This window comes from Glandiceps talaboti, chromosome 5 (assembly GCF_964340395.1).
Source record: "Glandiceps talaboti chromosome 5, keGlaTala1.1, whole genome shotgun sequence".
NCBI classification, from domain to species: Eukaryota; Metazoa; Hemichordata; class Enteropneusta; family Spengelidae; genus Glandiceps; species Glandiceps talaboti.
The window spans coordinates 24,176,113-24,196,981 of record NC_135553.1 but is presented as its reverse complement, the minus strand read 5'-3'; the positions used below and the strand labels follow the sequence as shown (position 1 = coordinate 24,196,981).

Genomic DNA, 20,869 nt, shown 5'->3' with positions numbered 1-20,869 from the left:
AAAAGCTAAAAAATATGTAAAAAAAAATGTGTTATTGTACATACAATAACAAACACTTTACATATGTTTCAATCTTTTGCAATTCATTGAGTTAAAAACAAGGATTTGGAATGAGTTGTTTCACATTGATTTTTCAAGTAGGAAACCATGATAACATTGTTTTATAAATTAAAAATCCAAAATAAATAAATTATCCTCATCCATATGGCCACTTTAAGTATTTCCTGACGAGCTGAGTTTCATGATTTAAATTTCTGTAATTTCAGTACAAAGGTGCAATATTGAAAGAAGACCCTGATCACCTGGTTGGTTTGGTCAATGAAGTCATTCCCAATCACTCCTGTCTTGTGTTCTGCCCAACCAAAAGAAACTGTCAGCATGTGGCTGAAATGTTATGTCGACTGTCGCCAAAGTAAGTCAATCATCAATTTCGCAATTTGTCACTTTGATTTAATCACAAAAAGTGAATATTCATGAAAACTTAAAAAGAGTATACTGATAGTAAAGAAACTTGTACAATTCATGTGTGTGAATACAAAGTATGCATTTTCATGTACAGGATTGTCAGGCATTCATATTATGTGGTGCAATTTGATATTACCATGGCTTTCCAAGTGTTTGATTTACTCACTACGTATGAAAATTTCTGTAACTTGTGTGTGTATTCACATGTGATGCATGCATTCCAAAACTAATTTATGCTTAGCCTAGTTCTATCAACAGTTCAATTCCATTTTATAGAAATTGGTGTTTTTTTAAAATATTTCTAGTAATTTACATAAATTATATGACATTGGTGACTAGTATGTGAACCATATATTAGAAGGAAAATATGAGACTCGGAACAAATCGTCTTCTGGCTCAACAAAAATGTTACTAAAAGTGCTGCATTTTATTGTCTGGCTCAACAAAAATGTTACTAACAATGCTACATTTTATCATCTGGCTCAACAAAAATGTTATTAACAGTGCTGCATTTTATTGTCTGGCTGTTCAAAAATCAAAAATGTTTGTTGAGGGAGATGATTAAATGTTGCAATGTTAGCAAGATTTTTATTGAGCCAAAAGATAAAATATAGTAGTATTACTATTAGTAAGATTTTTATTGAACCAAAAGATAAAATATAGCAGTATTACTATTAGTAAAATTTGTGTCGTACCAGACAACATTTTGTTTCAGGTTTTGTGATTTTCATTGTAACCTGAGAGGAAAATATATGGTCACAGTTTGTAACATATAGAATTGTATTACAGTCAATCAATCAATCAATCAATCAATCAATCAATCAATCAATCAATCAATCAATCAATCAATCAATCAATCAATCAATCAATCAATCTTTATTGCATTATGACATACCATAGCAAGCATGGTAAAGCATACAAAAATAACATACAGAAATAAAGAGAAAGCACTACAGTTATAGATATAGTGTTGCTAGGTATTGAAAGTCAAGTTTTTCAGCAGTGTTGGTATTTGTTGTTCTTCTTGATCAGATGTAAAGTTTCTAGGGAATGAAAGTCATTTCAAAAATCAGTTGGTTCTCTTGATCTTCATAGTAGCAACCTTGATGTGTCTGTCCCCTAATTCTCCCCAAGTATTCCAGAATATACCAGAGTAAGGTCCATTCAGATTACTGCCACCGCAGTCTCCATACCACCAACCACCTCTATAGATCTCAGCACAGTGATTCACATCGCTGTTGTCATTGTCTCTATTCTTAGCACTGAATTGTTTCCCACTTTGCAAAGAATTTCCAGCAGTACCGTAGTAATATCCAACATGGAGTCGATAATTTGCATCTTCGTTGCCAATATAAATCCTGTCATACTCAGCATAGACTTTTTCCCCGGAGTAGTCTTCTAAGTCGATACGCAGCTTGTATCGTCCTTGGTTTGTCAGGTGGTAAATCTGTTCGTTGCCAAGCCAATGGCTGCCATGGTGATTACCAAAGCCATCTCGGTATTGGTTCCAGGTTCTGTGGAAACTAACGTCACCATCATCACGATGCTGTATGACTGTCCAGACTCCTCGTCGATCTATTTTGCAGTGTACTGCTATTTTGTGAAAGTTTAATGGGTGAATTTGGTACACACCATCCTCCATGTTAGGATTTAACCTATGCAAGTCACTACAGTCTGAAAAATGAAAGAAAAAGTATATAGAAAGAAAAATTATCACATCGCTAGATATCCATCCCTTGTCCATAATTTAAGGGGGGATTTTGATAAAAGGTAGATTTTACCTACTTACTGCCCATAACTAGCAACTCTGTAGTTACACCTTAACCATTAGTCCGACGGCTATACCTAGCTTTGGATCTCTTCACAAGAGAAATCTAGATATTCGAAGCCCCAGATAACATCTAGACTATCTAACAATAAGTTGTTGGCATTTGAAGTATTAATGGAAAACATTTAATTAAAGGAATTACAAAGTTGCAATGTATAAGCAGTACAACTTCATGTTAATAAAGTACCACTAAGCTCTAACACTGTCCTCAATGAAATAAATTAACTAAAACACATGCACTTTTCGGTCAGAAACCATAAACCTCAGGTTGATAGTCAAAAGTGGTGTTCCTTGGGTGTGTAAATGATACAGTACTCAAGGAAAGACGATCTGATCAGTGTTGTCATGTGCAATTTAGACCTCAAACTGACTTATTAATTATGTAAGTACATGTATAGATATTTATACCAAAGTATGTTTAGTTGTGTCACAATGTAATTAATATTATTTTTTTCTGGAAATATGATGATGTCAAAATTTCCTGTGATATGGACAAAATATAAATGCTACCTGGACTTTGGGGTATTTGTTTACCTCTCATAGGCTCCTCAGTGGGTACACTCTGTACTGTAGTTACTTCTTCACCATCTTCCTCACCATCTGGTTCATATACAGGTGGAGAGTTTGTATCTTGAGATTCATCAGGTTCCTGACAACCTTGTTTTCGTATCTTCCTGAGTTCCTGTTTTAACTGCTGTACTTCTGTGTCAAATTCAGAGCAACTACATTCTCCCTGGTTCTCTGGCAGTGTTAGACTGTGGCGACACACTTCTGTTTCTGGGTCACACACATAGTCATACTGAATGCATGTGCTGTTAGCATTTGTGACAATGCCCAAAATCACCACGACAACAGCACAGATCACTCTTATAGCAAGAACCATGATGACAAGTAAGAACTGTGCTTAAAACAAAGCGATTGACAAATCCCCGGACTTAGATTTATGAACAAGAGACAAAGAAAGGTGGGTAAAAGATCTTGATATGCTAGTTACCACAGTGTCAGATCTGAACAGACAAGTTCTTCTCTGCATAGAAGGGGCACAGGTCTTATCTGTAGATCTATAGAAGTACATGCCAGTACAAATATTTTGTCATGTATATATGTCAACTGTGATTTTCAGTGATAAAGAAGGAGATCATGTTTGTGATCATTCAACTCTTGTTACTTTGCATGTTACATGTAAAGACAAACAATAGTGATATCAGTAGATCTTGACCTTTGAACTCTGAACTGTCACAGATTGTAAATACATGATATATTATGTAAAATTTAGTCTGATAGTACTGTGACTGTAAGCCCTGTAGTCTAGTTCCTGTATGACATCGTTACGATTTACACTTCCACTCACAGTAAAGTATTGGTTTAGTTACAGACTATGTTGGCATCCAGACTATAATCCCTGAGAACTTAGTTATTGACATTGTTGTTCACCAGAACTACATTTCTAGCTATGTTTCTGGGTTATGCAAATGTATGTATTTGTATCTCAACTTTCACTTGCCTAACTGAAATGATATGTGCCAAAATAAGTCAGCATGTAATATGGAGTGACTTTACTGGTAACTTCTACACAGATAATAAAGACTCATTTATTCAGCTAGGTATGACCTTGGAGGTATGACTTACCTAATATACAAAAAATGGCATGGCTGTATAAGTACACTGTACTCAAACATTTTATGGACCAAATAAACTAGAGCCAAAGAGGGAAAAAGCTGTCTTTATGCTGAAATATTGTTTAGCATCAAAACACAGAATTATAGTAGTCGCAGGGCTATAGAATCACAGACAGTTGAGAAGTCTGTGATAGAATCCACTCGTGTTGGGCGTTTTGGCTCTTGTCTTTCCCTATGCCTCACGTCTCACTATAATGGTTGTATATTCAAACCTTAAGTTTTAATTTCCTGCAGTGACATTGAATATGGTAATCATGTTTACTTACAGCTCTGGTTGGTTCTAATCACAGGGTGATGCTATCGACATCATCTTCACCATAGACCCTTCACCAAGGTGGTGGAGGGTCTATGTCTTCACAGACACAGTGGGAACAATTTAAAACCCAATAAGAATTGGCACTTGCTTTCCGGCTGAAGCTTCATTAAAGGAAAAGGTGATTAGTGAAATAGCAGGTGTAGGGAAAAGGCAAGAACCAATATATTCCTACATGACTCAATATGTTAGATTACAGTGGATATGTATACTCTAACTGGAATTATTATGAACTATCACAGTTCAGACAACAATGTGTTGCAGAGTTTGATCATGTAAGGTTGAGTTTTGGGATCAGAAATACTGATTTAAAGTGGCCTACGATGGATAAGGATTGGGTATTTATTTCAGATTTTTTATTTATAAAACAAGTTTATCATGGCTTCCTACTTGAAAAATCATTGCAAAACAACATATGCTAAGTCCTTGTTTGTAACACAATAAATTGCAAATGATTAATAAATGTGTAAAATGTTTGTTATTATACGTACAATAACAAACATTTTGCACATTTTTTAGCCTTTTGCAGTGCATTGAGTAACAAACACAGACTTTGTCAATGTTTGTTTCACATTGATTTTTCAAGTAGGAAGCCATGATAAAATTGTTTTATAAATTAAAAATCCAAAATAAGTACCCCATCCTCATCCATATGGTCACTTTAACATCAATTTTAAAATGTTGCATAAGGCTCATGATAAACCATCGTAAGCCAGATAGATAGGATGTTTCACACCTGCATAGATTATATACCCTCAGTGCTTGTTAAGGTTAGGTGATCCCATTTTGGCTTGCAGGGCCTTAAAAATTGCTACTGATGAATAAATGAATGAATAAATGAATGAATGAGTTATTTATGATATATACTTTTGACTCTGGGTCCATACAGTACGAGCCTAGTGTCTAACCTGTAACATTCCACCGAGTTTCTCCATCCGGATGAGGTGACTCAGTGAAATTCATCTCAGAGACTGGATTTTGAATTCCAGGGGGCACAAGCTGAGTTGATACATTTTGGGGTGAATTGTTGCTTTGTATCGCAGTATTCTCCTTACTGAACCATACTTAAATGTCACTTTCAATTGACTGAACTCAGACCTAGTGTAAGATTTAACTTGCAAATGATTCTATGACTAATTTCATGATGACATATTAAAAAATGTTGAGGAAATCCCTGCTATGTAATCAAATGTTCTAAAAATGTCAGAAGACACTTGTAATATGTCACAGAAAGTATGCATTGACGTTAACATTATGCTAGAAATGATTTAACTTAGTGAGGTTTTTAGTATATAAGTATTTTCATTTGTGGAAAAAGCTTACAAAATTGAGCCTGCTAATCACGTAGTACTACAGCCTATGGGAAAGGCTAGGATAGTCTAGAACCCAGTACAACCCATAACTCATACTTCTTTTTAAAGTTTTAGGCTGGTTTTGCCTTCTGACGAAAAAAAAGCTCTGAAAAGGAATTGTTAAGATTGAAAGAATATGAGGGATACACTCTAGAAAGTAGTTTTACTTTCTCTGATATTCTGGAGACAACCACAAAGTTCCTCCAAGAAGTTGATTTTATTGCATTTTATTCTCTCAGAATACGTGCTCAAATAAAAAATAAATGTATCATGCATGTTTGACAATAGACTGTAGTAGTGACAACACTTAGGTCATGATATTTTCTGACTGAAGACAAATATTGGGGAATAACATAATTATACCAGCACCAGTCATATCAAAGAAAAATTTTGGAAAGTAATGGCAATTTTGAACGACTTGACTCATATTCCAAACACAGCAGAACCAGTGATGTAGACACGTGTTGCTGTGACATATATGCACGCTATCGTGACGTAGAACAATCAGGGTATAAATTCCATATTTTTTGTTTAACTTGGCTCATGCATGGTATAATATCTCATATAGATCTGACAGATGCATAGCACATTGTATTTGTATCAGTACTAAAGCAAAGTAATAACTTGATGATATGATCTTAGTCTTTGAAAACCATCCGTATGTGGTCAACAACTCTTTGTGTTTCTTAAGGCTTAATTGTGTCACTATAGATCCATGCCAGGGGTAATAAATGTTAGTGCTTCCAGCTCATTGTTTTTACCACTGTTCTGGACCAGCAACTGCCACAGAGGTACATGTCTAGTAATAGTATATGTATGATCTATAAAGTTTATACAGTCTCATGCATTAATTGAAATGTCCACTGTTCATAACAAATGAACTATCAACTCAATTTGCTTTAACTTTTGGAATTCTTCAGTTTGCTATAGGGACAAATAAATGCTTCATAAATTCTCTCAATGGTGATGAGGTGACGTTGTTGTCTGACGTTGTATTTTCATCGTAACTTTCTTCATAGAGTAGTGGGATCCTCTCCATGGAAGCCAATCAAGGCCATCCCATAATGTGGCAAGGTATGGCCCACCCTCACGATACAGACTATTCAAGTTACTATTGTAACAAGCAGTGTACCACCAACTGCCTTTACAGGTGATAGCACAACTGCCACTACTGCGTTCATCATTATCTCTGTCCTTAGTAGAGAACATGTGACCATTATGGTAAATCATAGCATCACCAGCTGACCCAGAATACTGTCCCACATGGAGTCTGTAATTATCTGTTTCTCCACTGATCCAAAATTCGCTGTACTCGGCATAGGCTGTGGCACCTGCCCAATCCTCAAGTTCTATTCGTAGTTTGTAATCAGCCTGGTTTGTTAGGTAGTGGATCTTTTCATTACCCAGCCAGTATTCACCCCTCCAGTTACCAAAGCCTTGTTTGTAGGCCTCCCAGTCTCTATAGAAATCGACTGAACCATCCAAGCGTCTCTGAATCACTGTCCAGCTTTCTTCATCAGATATTTCACAGAATGCATGGAAAGAGCTTTGGAAGCCAGACGGTTGAAGAACATACACACCGTCTCTTGGAGTACTTATACTGTGGCTGACTGAATCACAGTCTGAAAGAAAAACAGATATTCTGTAGTACTTTATAGACACATTTGTAAAGCCATCCCCTAAGGTGAGATCATATGGTTGTACAGGTAGCTTACACCTTAGTCTAGATGCTAATGTGGTATATCGAATCATCTCTGTATAGAGAGATCTTTACATTTGATGCCACGGATAGCACTAGACTACCTGTACTCAATATCTTTGTAAAGAGAGATCTTTAGGTTCTATGGCACGGATAGCGCTAGACTACTCACTATCTCTGTAAATTAGATTCTATGCTACATATAACGGTACTAGAGTACTCACACCTAAAACTGGGACCCCACTGAGATGAAACTGGGACTGGTTACAGATAGGGTGTGGTGAAACTAGGAGTCACAATTTAAATTCCTGGTATGAGGTTTGAGATACTCTTGCTAAGGTACAGAAGAGCTTACAAAAACCTGAACATGCAACAAAATATTTGCATGCTAATTCAACAAAAAATATCCAACTCTGACAGCATGCAGTCAAATAGTGATCAAATAACTATCTACCTATTTCACATTTCTTTGATCATTGATGTCAAAAAAGTCTTGTGTGTAAGTTGCAATTTGTTATAAAAGAGGGATGTTTCCAATTTCCAATTTCCAATTTCATGACTTTTGGTCTATTGGTCTGAGTGGGATTTTTGTAATCAAATAGATTGAGTAACTAGTTGATTATTACTATTAAATACTAGTAATAGTTGACCACAAGGCATATAAATTCTTTAGTTACCAGCATTTCTGGCGAGCCCACTGGAGTTTCATGTCTGGCTTTTTGCAGGACAGAGAAAGGGGGGGGGGGAACATTGTCAGAATCAAGTCCCGACTTTAGTACTCTGTCTGCAAGCTGGACTGTATAAAACATTGATTTCATCACGGACACAAATTCTGATTACATAATGATTAAATTGCATTGTATAATCAGAAATCTTTTAAGTATACTGTCCAGCTCAGATATTCATATTTGATCATCATTTGTCAAAAATCCTCCAAATATCTCTATTTTCACATTCTGTTCTCCTAGCTCACTAGCCATGGTAGGAATAGAAAATCTTAGCTGTGTGGCTTATCTCTACTGTAAACATGGAAAGACCCAAGTGTCTTGAAATGGATTTGGTGTAGAAATCTGTGCACATACATACATACCTGGATAAGTAGATTTCAGATTTAACTGAGCTATGGTGTTCTGAAGCACTGCATCAAGTCTTTGTATTTTGTCCTCCTGTTGTTGGACTGTGTCCTCAAGCTGCTGTAGTCTCTCAAAAACATCAGAACATTCCTCCCTCTTTGGTACCAGAAATGTGTACACACAGGCATCCTCACTGTTTCCGTCATCATCTACAACCAGCTGTGCTTGAATGGTGATCAATATACATAAAATAACAACCTGGTAACAATACGCATACTGGCGGTACTCCATTGCACTTCAAAAATATGAGATTTCAGACTAGATGTGAATCAATGCCAAGCTGAGCCAAGAGTTGGCTTCGAATGTACCAAGTTGCTAATGTTGACATAAGATGTCCCACCCTGACCCTATTTCTGCTAACCCCTTTATTCCATAATATTTGTTGTGACCCATTGTTTAGTGAATATAGATGCTGCTGTAGCAGAACATACCATTCTGTTGTAGGGGATGATCAGCCAAGTTAGGAAGTAGGGTGATAAGTTTGGAAAGAGGATGTTTAAAATCATTAGTAGATCACTTTTCTTGGTATTATGGTAATCAAACACTGTTATTTCGTGATCTGAAAGTGTCAATTTCAAAAACTGTACTTACATTCTTGGTCATAAAATTCCAATTTTTTTATATATGCATCCAGCTTAAAATAGAAGTTACTTGTGAAAAGAGGAATAAATTAGAAATCATACAAATATACCTAATATTTATTTATTTTTTTATTTTTTTATTTAGCATAATAGATTTTTCACTGACACAGAAAAGTAGTTCCCTTCAATGATCAAAATCATGATAGGATGTGATGCCTTGTACTGTAGTATGTGTTTACTGATTGTGCAGATTACAAGTGTATTTGTCTGTATGCTGACAAGTTTGTGTGTGTGTTAACTTATACTCTCTCACAGTCCTCGGAGCTTTGCATAAATGGCTAATACTTGGGTTGTTTTGTATGTAGCTACTGCATAATTGTACTTGTATACTAGTATCCCAGTATCCCTATACTGTGCACCCTCATCAATTACACAGGGCTAATCTTTTGTTGATGTGTTAGGCGAAGCGAAGTACTGGGATACTAGTATACGAGTACAATTATGCAGTAGCTACATACAAAACAACCCAAGTTTCAGCTATTTATGCTAAGCTCCCAGGACTGTGAGAGAGTCTAGTGTTCACTTATATGCCATTTACACAATGCAGTGTTTGTACATTGGTTTAGTAACCAGCGATATGGAGTAACTCTTGGATACATTTTGTTAACATTTAACTAAGATATAGATTGGAGGCTACAAAAAACTTGAGGTGGGGGGGGGGGGTCTGATTAAAATCTGGTATGGTGAATATGGCTCATATTTCTTTATTCACCTCCATTTCCTTCATTCAATATCATTTGTTTTCCATTTTGTTGTTCTGGGAGTGAGGCCCTTCTTTCCACATCCAACCCTGTATCACTGAGAGTAGTTCCATTCAAATCTTGAAATGCAATTCTTTCAGTATGTTTAGTGTGTGTAGATTGTATAATGTTCACCCTGATTGGTTATTCAAAAGTGTCGGATTGAACAGAAACTCCAAAAAAGAAAAGGAAACTTTACTGTCAACAATGACATCAGTTTATCACGAAAAGTTGAAGAGTGAGAACAACAGTATGAATTACTTGGAGTGAGGAAAGTTTAGAGTTTTATGTCCTTAATAATGTTTAGTGTAAGAACTAAACTCTCATGAGTGTTAATTTGAGTTATACTAGGTGTTAGAAATTAATCACAACTTTAATAGTTATTAGCTAGATGATATGTTGTAGTTATAAGTCAGAATAGGGTCACATTCTCCTAAATATTATTGATCAGGAGTAGAATTTGCCAATATGCTATTGGAAATGATGAGCAGTGACTCATTATTGACAATAAACATGATTTAGGAAACTTTTTATTTCTTCCAGTCTTAGTATATTTATTACTCAACCAATACCGAGTAGCTATTTACCAGGTACTAGTATACATAACATTATATGAACATCATTATTAATATGAAGAGACAATGAATGTTGATGTTTTACTTTGCTCATAACTTTCAAAGTTAAGGAGCATTTTGCTCCTAAAATTTAGAATAGACTGCTTGTGTCAACAATTGTATATGAATTTTTTATCATGTAGACTGCCTTGTGAACTTTTCATTTCTGGACCAGCATGAGGGAGGGGGTTTTAAAGCTGCAGTAGCAGTAATTTAGAGTATTACTTTGTTGATCAGACAACCAACAATACATTCACTGAAAATTGTTAAAATACCAATAATTAGACACTCATTGTATATATGCAGTGGTTGATTGTATCCATAAGTAGTACAGCAACATATTGAAATTGTGATTGCACTGGAGCACTGATTTTTAGGTGGAGAGCCAAAAAATTAATATGATTGGATTTATTGTACCATACTATGTGTACAGCTACACAAATACATTTACCACAGTGGTGATTCAATACTATTCATGGTGTACCATACTATGTGTACAGCTATACAAATACATTTACCACACTGGTGATTCAGTACTGTTCAGGGTGTACAATATTATGAGTACAGCTATACAAATACATTTACCACACTGGTGATACAATACTGTTCAGGGTGTACAATATTATGAGTACAGCTACGCAAATACATTTACCACACTGGTGATTCAATACTATTCATGGTGTACCATACTATGTGTACATCTACACAAATACATTTACCACACTGGTGATTCAATACTATTCATGGTGTACCATACTATGTGTACAGCTACACAAATATATTTACCACACTGGTGATTCAAAACTATTCATGGTGTACCATACTATGTGTACAGCTACACAAATACATTTACCACACTGGTGATTCAAAACTATTCATGGTGTACCATACTATGTGTACAACTACACAAATACATTTACCACAGTGGTGATTCAATACTATTCATGGTGTACCATACTATGTGTACAGCTACACAAATTCATTTACCACACTGGTGATTCAGTACTATTCATGGTGTACCATACAATGTGTACTGCTACACAAATTCATTTACCACACTGGTGATTCAGTACTATTCATGGTGTACGATACTATGTGTACAGCTACACAAATTCATTTACCACACTGGTGATTCAATACTATTCATGGTGTACCATACTATGTGTACTGCTACACAAATTCATTTACCACACTGGTGATTCAGTACTATTCATGGTGTACGATACTATGTGTACAGCTACACAAATTCATTTACCACACTGGTGATTCAGTACTATTCATGGTGTACCATACTATGTGTACAACTACACAAATACATTTACCACACTGGTGATTCAATACTATTCATGGTGTACCATACTATGTGTACATCTACACAAATACATTTACCACACTGGTGATACAATACTATTCATGGTGTACCATACTATGTGTACAGCTACACAAATATATTTACCACACTGGTGATTCAAAACTATTCATGGTGTACCATACTATGTGTACAGCTACACAAATACATTTACCACACTGGTGATTCAAAACTATTCATGGTGTACGATACTATGTGTACAGCTACACAAATTCATTTACCACACTGGTGATTCAATACTATTCATGGTGTACCATACTATGTGTACAGCTACACAAATACATTTACCACAGTGGTGATTCAATACTATTCATGGTGTACCATACAATGTGTACTGCTACACAAATTCATTTACCACACTGGTGATTCAGTACTATTCATGGTGTACGATACTATGTGTACAGCTACACAAATTCATTTACCACACTGGTGATTCAGTACTATTCATGGTGTACCATATTATGTGTACTGCTACACAAATTCATTTACCACACTGGTGATTCAATACTATTCATGGTGTACCATACTATGTGTACTGCTACACAAATTCATTTACCACACTGGTGATTCAGTACTATTCATGGTGTACGATACTATGTGTACAGCTACACAAATTCATTTACCACACTGGTGATTCAGTACTATTCATGGTGTACCATACTATGTGTACAACTACACAAATACATTTACCACACTGGTGATTCAGTACTATTCATGGTGTACCATACTATGTGTACAACTACACAAATACATTTACCACACTGGTGATTCAGTACTATTCATGGTGTACCATACTATGTGTACAACTACACAAATACATTTACCACACTGGTGATTCAGTACTATTCATGGTGTACCATACTATGTGTACAGCTACACAAATTCATATTTACCACACTGGTGATTCAATACTGTTCAGGGTGTACCATATTATGTGTACAGCTACACAAATTCATATTTACCACACTGGTGATTCAATACTGTTCAGGGTGTACTGTATTACAAGTACGTCATGATATCAAACAAAGGTTTTTTTTAAAAATCATTTCAGTACAGCGGCAGCTTTACTCTAAATTGTCAGATTTTGATTTTTCTGAGCTGACAATTTAATTCTGTGCCTTTTATCTTTCTAGGAACTTTACAGAACACAAGAAGAAAGAAAAGAAGGAGTTATTGACAGCATTACGGAGAGAATGTGAAGACAACTTGTGTTCCACCTTACGTCGTACTATCCCATTTGGTATAGCTTACCACCACAGTGGTCTTACTATGGATGAAAGGAAACTAATAGAAGATGCTTATTCAGATGGGACATTGTGTTTACTTGCCTGTACATCAACACTAGCTGCTGGAGTGAATCTACCAGCCAAACGGCAAGTGATTTTATATGCTTAGCGATACACATGTACTTACAGGGACATAGTATTTACTAGCATGTAGCCTACATTAACACTAGCTGCTGGAGTGATCTACCAGCCAAATGATAAGTAAATTGATATGCTTACTGATACATAGCTTGGACATTGTGTTTACTAGCCTTTGGCCTGTACATCAACACTGGCTGCTGGTAAGTAAGTTGATATGCTTACTCATACACACATGAAATAGATACTGGCCAGAGCATTTAAACATTGTCATAGGTAGGACAAGATCAGAGGATTTTCAGGTTTTCCCTTCTATATATAGAACCATTCAACATTTATTTGGGAGAGGTGGAACATATTGAATGTTTTTACAGTGACGGTGAGTCTCTTTATGTTATTGGATTTTGATGACAGTGGAATGTTTTTTTAAATGTATTATACGTACCATGCATAAGCCAAAAATGTGGGATTTATACCCTGGTCGTTCTACGTCATGACAACACACATATATGTCACAACAACACATGTCTATGTCACTGATTCTGTTGTGTTCGAAATATGAGTCTAAACATTCAAAATTGCCATTACTTCCCCGATATTTCTTTGATATGACTGGTGCACTGTACTACATTTTACCCACAACTCTCTCTGATTTGTAGTGTTGGACATCATCTCCTTGAAGTCAGACAAATCTCACCAGTGTATAGGGTTTTGTAAAAACATTTTTTCCATTTGGCAAGCGTAGAATTGCCACCAATGAGTTTCTGAATACCCATTTTCATTGGTTCTGGTATCAGTGATTTATTGTAGAAGGAGTAGCAATTTTAGGAATTTGTCAGCAGATTTTCTTGAAAGACATGAAGAATATTTGCGACGAAACTAAGGAAAATATATGCACCTGTTATGACTTTGCCAAAGATATAGATTTATTTGAATAGGTATGACAAAAGAAATTTACATACTAAAACTCATCATACACACTGACTACCCAAGTTATTGACACTTCGACATTGAAAAGTGTTTTATTCACAGCACATGCTTAATTTAGTTGTTAGTTCATTTTTATAATAATAATAATAATGTTGGTTTCTTATATAGCGCTTTCCCACTCCGTGCTCAAAGAGCTTTACAATTATTACCCCTGGCTCGGATCAGAACAGCACAACGGCCCTTTAGTCTTCCTCAACTCCCCGGGGAGCATACAATCCATTGCAGCCATTTAAGCGCATAGGATTAAAGCCTTCACATTGCAACCTACATCCTACCAGGTCCCCAGTTATACAGCTGGGTTGACTGAGGCACAGTCGTGGTTCAAATCTTGCCCAAGGACTTTAGCCACTCAGAAACAAACAGCAGGCAGCGACGGGGCTTGAACCTGCAACCTGTAGATTCCAAGCCGGTCACGCTAACCATTCACCCATCATGACTCCACGATGGGTGAATGGTTAGCTCCAAACTCCAAATTTTATACAAAATTTAGAACTTTATTTTTGATTCCTAAGCGTTTTTTTGCTACATATTAATTAAACTTAATTACTATGCTTAAAATGTTGAAAAGTATGGATTATTGAAAAAGTTATAAAATAAGGAACCTCCAAGCATACCAATCAGAGAGAGTTGTGGGTAAGATATTGTACAGTGTGGTGCTGATATAATTGTTATTCTCCAATGATTTACTCATTCATTGTTTGTCACTTGTAGTTTCCTTCTTTGAACGAAGAAAATAAATATGCCTGCAGTGTTATTTTACGATCCAAATTGTTGACTAGAATTCACCACATTTCCCTTACAGTGTTATTTTAAGATCTCCTTACATTGCCACCCAATTGTTGACTGGTAGTAAGTACAAGCAAATGGTAGGAAGGGCTGGTAGAGCTGGCATAGATACATCAGGTGAAAGTATTCTGATCATCAAAAATAAAGATAAACAACAGGTTAGTAAAGTTGTGACAACTTTCAAATTATATTTTACCGTGATTTACAAGTAAAATTACTTCCAATACGTACACTATACGCCATATTTTAGTTACACTGCCACTGAATAGTTCTCATCTATCATTGTCCTCACTTTAGGTCAAAAACTGCCACTGAATAGTTCTCAACTATCATTGTCCTCACTTTAGATCAAAAACTGCCACTGAATAGTTCTCATCTATCATTGTCCTCACTTTAGGTCAAAAACTGCCACTGAATAGTTCTCAACTATCATTGCCCTCACTTTAGGTCAAAAACTGCCACTGAATAGTTCTCATCTATCATTGCCCTCACTTTAGGTCAAAAACTGCCACTGAATAGTTCTAGTGGCCAAACTATACAATCTTTTGTCTTTCTGGTAAATGTCTCATTATAATTATATTCATACTTTGAAAGTGATTCACAATACTATTATAATCATATTGTGCTGTTTATTAAAAACAACACAGTTATATTTTATTTTCTATTTGAAGTTTTCATCATCCAAAATTGTCAAAATTATTACAAATATTTATTTATATTTCTATTACTAAAAGTAAAACTGTGACATAAAACTTCACAGCAGTAAACTTTCTAATTTGTTACTCTGTTTGTTTTTGTGGTTTTTCTTTTCAATTGATACATTAAGAAAACAACAGTAAACTGACTGTACTCTCATAGAGTAGGGGTAGTACATGTATTAATATTTTCTCTTTCAATCTTCAAACCATCTTAGAAAAGTTCACAATGACCGTAATGCTGTGAGAATATAGTTAGTAGGGAACACAATGTATGGGGAGAGGATTGGATACATTTTATGATTTTCATGTTTTGGTGAAAGTGTTCATTCTGAAAAAAAAGGCAGTAAAGATGTATGTAAAGCTAATATGTGCAGTATTGTGATTTTTTATGCCTAGATATAGCAGTTTTCATCATCTATTTCTTTGTATCCTAGCTGACATACCTCAGTGAACAAATAACTAGATATTGAGGCTTATAAATTTAGACCACAGGCTGAATTTTCATGCTGACTCTTTTCAGTGAGTAGAAAGATGATTTCCATTTTGTCCATTGAATTCCGTCATTTGTACCTGCTTGATATCGTCCACCCTCATAATACATTCCATTCAGATTGCATTGTTGACAACTGTTATACCACCACCCTCCTCTATTCAGCAATGCACAGTTGCGATTTAAACTACCATCATTATCTCTGTCCTTTGTGGTGAATTTCTCATCTTGGTGGTACTTCAACGCATCACCAGCATCACCAGAATAATCACCGACATGCAGCTGATATTGCTCGTTTTCACTACCAATCCAAAATCGATCATATTCGGCATAGCGTACACCACCTTCCCAGTCTTCTAGGTCAATGCGTAGTTTGTAATGTCCTTGACTCGTCAGGTAGTAGATGTTATCATTCCCCAGCCAGAACTCACTGATACGGTTACCAAAACCTTTCTTATAAGCTTGCCAGTCTTTGTAGAAGTTGACGGATCCATCCAGACGTCGTTGTATGACAGTCCAGACATCGTTTTCATTGACTTGACAGTAAGCATGGAATGGCTTTGCACTATCCCATGGCTGGATTTCATACACACCACTGGTCATTGTAGGAGTAAATTGGAACACTTCACTGCAATCTGAAATAAATATGTAATAATCAGCTGTCAGTTTCAGTATAGAGCACTTTGTTTGCCTTTAATATATTAGAAAGGTGGCCTGAAAACCTGAAAGGGGGTTGAAATTAGGAACTTTCTATTCACATAGGTATCAAGTTATTACATCAATCCAATAACAAAATCCTTCATTAGGACAATTTTATATTTCCATTTATAGTCACTTGACCGATGTAGCTTTATTTTCAAACTTTAATAATTTCTAGTGCTTGTAAATACTTATGTAGTACTTGTACATCTATATTTGCTTACTACTAAATAAGAACCTGGTTGTTCAATGAATGAAAAAAAATGAACAATAAAGAAATATTTACTTGTCCCATAACAAGGTTTGAGATGTATGTATATTGATTCTCTTCTGCAAGTTTTAAATTTTTGATACAAAGGCAAGCCAGGTTGTTACATTAACCAAAGTTGACTTTAGATATTACTGTTAGTAACCCCTTCTTTTAGTATTGATAAAACAGTCTTATATCTTAGTATCAGATTAAACTTTTGATCCAAACACAAACTTGAAAACTGTTTACTCATATTTTCATCTGCACAATTTCAGGTAAAAATTGTCAAGTTTGTGTTAGGACCAAAAGTTTAATGTGATATTAAGATTTACCAGCACGGGTGAATTGAAGTGTTGCATCTCATTACTGGGAATATGGTCCAAGCTACCAAGCTTCATTTACATTTTGTAATTAGTACATGTTGTATGTACTGCATTGAAGGCACCTCCTCTTTGACCATGATAGTTTCACAATGAGTAGCCTAGCTGCATGGGCTCTGTTGTGTCTTAGTTGATGATGTACAAGGGAATGTTATAAGTGGTAGCACACAGCTTGAATTCCATAATAATTTAACTCACCTCTATAAGTTTGAGAAACCTGAGCAGACTGAGTGTTGTCTTGTTGTCCATTCATTGCTGATGAAATAACATTCATATCTGAGTACAGATTCTGAATCTGGTTAGCAGTTTCCATTTTCAGTGTGGCTAGTTCTTCAGTCAGTCTCAGCAACTTCTGTTCCATGTCATCTGAGTTGGTGCAGGTTTGTGGTACATGCACCGTATAGAGACATGATTTGGAATCATTCTCTGTGTTGCATGTGTGGCTTATCCTTAGCTTGTCAGCTGGGACAGTATCAAAATCAGTTTTCTGTGCTTGAACGCTCACAGTTTGTAACAAACAAAGATATAGTAGAATTTGGTCAAACTTTATATCCATTCTAGAGACTGCTGTAGTACCAATAGCTGGATTCTGATAGTGGGTGATACAGATTGTAGGAGTACCATGTGCTGGTTCATTTAGCTGGAGATTTGTCTATCTGATTATCAATGTTATGCTAAAATGAAATCCCCAGGTATGGCTGTATGGTTATCCAGCTTAGGGCTAGTCAAAAAACTTTGAAGGAGTAGCAAGGAATTCATACTGTGTTGTTCTACAGTACATATATATACACCAGGAAATGCTCTGGTGTAAGCATGGATTTCAAGGTAGAATAGAGATCAACAACATGAGCAGAATTTATCAACGAACATTCTTCATTCTCTCTTTACTGATATGTATGTAAATATGCACTTGAAACCTCAAAAATGAAAGAAATGGGATTTATTTATACTTTAATAGTCAAGGAACACTTATTTTTTTTTACAAAAGCATATTTTTAAATCCAGAAAAAGAAAGATCATTTAGATTGAAAAGTAAGAAAGATATTACAAATGTTCCTGTTAATACTTTTTGTAAATCCAAGCATCTAGAAAATATTCCAAATTCAAAGGATATGACTGTCACAATATTGTTCATATGGTAGTGTTTTCTATATTTTTTTTATACTTATTACTTTAATACTTATGAACACCAATTTTAGAGTTTTAGCGTGGAACCCGCAGCCATAACACAGACACGGGGGTGTGCCCTCTAATGACAGCCAAATTTTGTTGTTGTGAGTCAAAATGATGAGAACTGACATTTTGTGCGAGTCACCACATAGTAAGAAAAAAGGAGAACAACAAATTTTGGTGTGTCACTAGAAATTGTACCAAATTGGTTGAGATGGCACACTGGTCTGGCCATGACAACACGTTATTCCTAAAAAAAACAGCAAAAGTTTATATGAGCAAAGGATGATGGTTTGAAAACTAATGTGCTTTGTTTGTTGTAATTTTACCCCTACACTGCATCTATAGGGTCCTCCCTATCATAATTTTACCCCTACACTGCATCTATAGGGTCCTCCCTATCATATATAATGGTCTAGGTATGTTGGTAGATGATCTAACAACTGTTATCAGATTCTAATGCATTAGAACAGATTTTTTTTATAATCAAGTTGATCTCTGACCTCTTGCCATAAATGTTTGTTCTTGTATTAAATACCAATAAGTTTGTAAAGTGTGTTTGGTGGTGTCAAAGGTCAGATACAGAGTGGTTGAAACATGTCGTTTCAAAACTTGTATTTTTATTGTTCCGTGTTCAGGTTCTTGATTTACTGAGCAGTCCTCTTGAAAGTTGTCACAGTAGTTTGCTGTATGATGATGGCAAAGGAATCAGAAGTCTTGTACTGTCTGTCATTGCACTACAGGTAAGATCAAGTTTTTTGACTCTGGGTTTATGTTAAGCAAAAGGTACTACTACTCACAGGTCTGAAAATTATTTACATTTGGCCTAACAAAAAAAAATTGTGTGGTTCCGATTACGCTCAATTTTAGAACAGGTGGGGTAGGTAAATTTTTTCAAATATTTTTTTTTTATGTATTTTTTTTTTCGTATGTGAGTGTCTAGCTCAGTTAGTTATGTTTTCCATTATTTCCATATGATCTCTGTGTTATTGATTTCTTCAGATTGGAAGAACAGTTTTATGTTGTCTTTTTAAGTTGATGTCAGTTTCTGCATCCACTATTTCTTGCGAGACTTCACAGTTATCACGATTTTATCATTTTTTGATAAAATATCTAAAAAAAAGTTTAGGGTCGGCAATGAAAACTAGGTGTGGTTGGGTATAAACCAGAACCAAACAATTTTTTTTAGGCCTTATACAAATCCAAAATATTTGCCAACATCTCATCAACATTGTCCTAGGTATCCTGAAGAATGTTGGATCATTCTCAATAAATTCCTAATTCTGTGAGTAGCATTATTTTATGTTTATTGTATATTCATCAAAATGAAAATTATGATTTATGATAAAATTGAAGCAGAATTTGAAATTTGAAAAAAAAGTTGACATTTTCCTTAGCTCTGTAGTAGTGAGCCTGGAGACTTGACTCTCTGGTTTGATGTCATTGTTTCATCAGATAGTCAACAAGTTTCCAGACTATGTGGTAATAGACAGATAACAAGAGGTTCAACTTTCTGATTCAGTCAATGTTTATATCAATGTTTAATTTTACAGATAACAAAAAGCCACAATCAGCTGATGCATTTTATGAAGTGTACACTGTGTAATGTACAAAGTAAAGATAATGAAATAGATGTCAGTCAGCAATCACTGGATGCAGTTACTCATCTACTAAAACTAGGACTTATCAAGGAGAAGAGAAGTGAAGATGATAATGCTGAGAACACGTCTTTGGAGGTGACCAAACTTGGACATGCTGCTTTTAGAGGTGATATTCATAGACCCATGTCTTGTAATTTGACAGTCTTCTTTAGTTCTTTCCCATTTTTATTAGCACAACTGAACTGAGGTTCAGTAGTGCTATAGGGATCGCCCGGCGTCTGTCTGTCTGTCTGTGTGTGTGTGTGTGTGTGTGTGTGTGTGTGTGTGTGTGTGTAAACAACTTAAAGTCAAAAACCGCTGAACCAATTGCCATGATATTTGGTGGATCCATTACCTTGGGTGTCTAGTTGGGAAATTGTTCAAATCAAAATGATCGCATCACAGGTGTGTGATTTGGGTCAAAAAATGTGATTTTTGGTCAAAAAACTTAAACTCAGAAACTACTTGGCAGATTGGTGCGAAATTTGGTGGGAACATTGTTATTAATGTTATAAAGGGGGTGTAAAGTAAGATTTGTTCATGAAGTGATGATTCCAGCAGTGACATGC

General features: G+C 35.6%; 2 protein-coding genes across 2 annotated transcripts in view; one reads left to right on the top strand and one right to left on the bottom strand.

The window, feature by feature from the left end:
* LOC144435190 (helicase POLQ-like) overlaps positions 1–20,869 on the top strand; it is a 34,821-nt gene that overhangs the window by 7,593 nt on the left and 6,359 nt on the right. The window contains exons 6-10 of the mRNA XM_078123762.1: positions 267–412; positions 12,967–13,206; positions 14,990–15,131; positions 19,299–19,403; positions 20,214–20,427. Of these exons, the coding sequence (XP_077979888.1) occupies positions 267–412; positions 12,967–13,206; positions 14,990–15,131; positions 19,299–19,403; positions 20,214–20,427 (847 nt within the window). The remainder of the gene's footprint in view (positions 1–266; positions 413–12,966; positions 13,207–14,989; positions 15,132–19,298; positions 19,404–20,213; positions 20,428–20,869) is intronic.
* Positions 5,931–8,700, bottom strand: LOC144434816 (angiopoietin-related protein 1-like). Its single transcript, XM_078123326.1, has 2 exons — positions 8,427–8,700; positions 5,931–7,259 (listed from the first exon to the last, which is right to left on the bottom strand). The coding sequence occupies exons 1-2, from the start codon at positions 8,698–8,700 to the stop codon at positions 6,595–6,597; spliced, it is 939 nt and encodes a 312-aa protein (XP_077979452.1). The 3' UTR covers positions 5,931–6,594.

Bases quoted from the DNA above. Each gene is read 5' to 3' on its own strand.
- LOC144434816 (XM_078123326.1), bottom strand. From the start codon at position 8,700: ATGGAGTACCGCCAGTATGCGTATTGTTACCAGGTTGTTATTTTATGT. The intron at 7,260-8,426 runs GTATGTATGTAT...TTTTTCTTTCAG, and splicing joins TCTGAAATCTACTTATCCAG to ACTGTGATTCAGTCAGCCAC.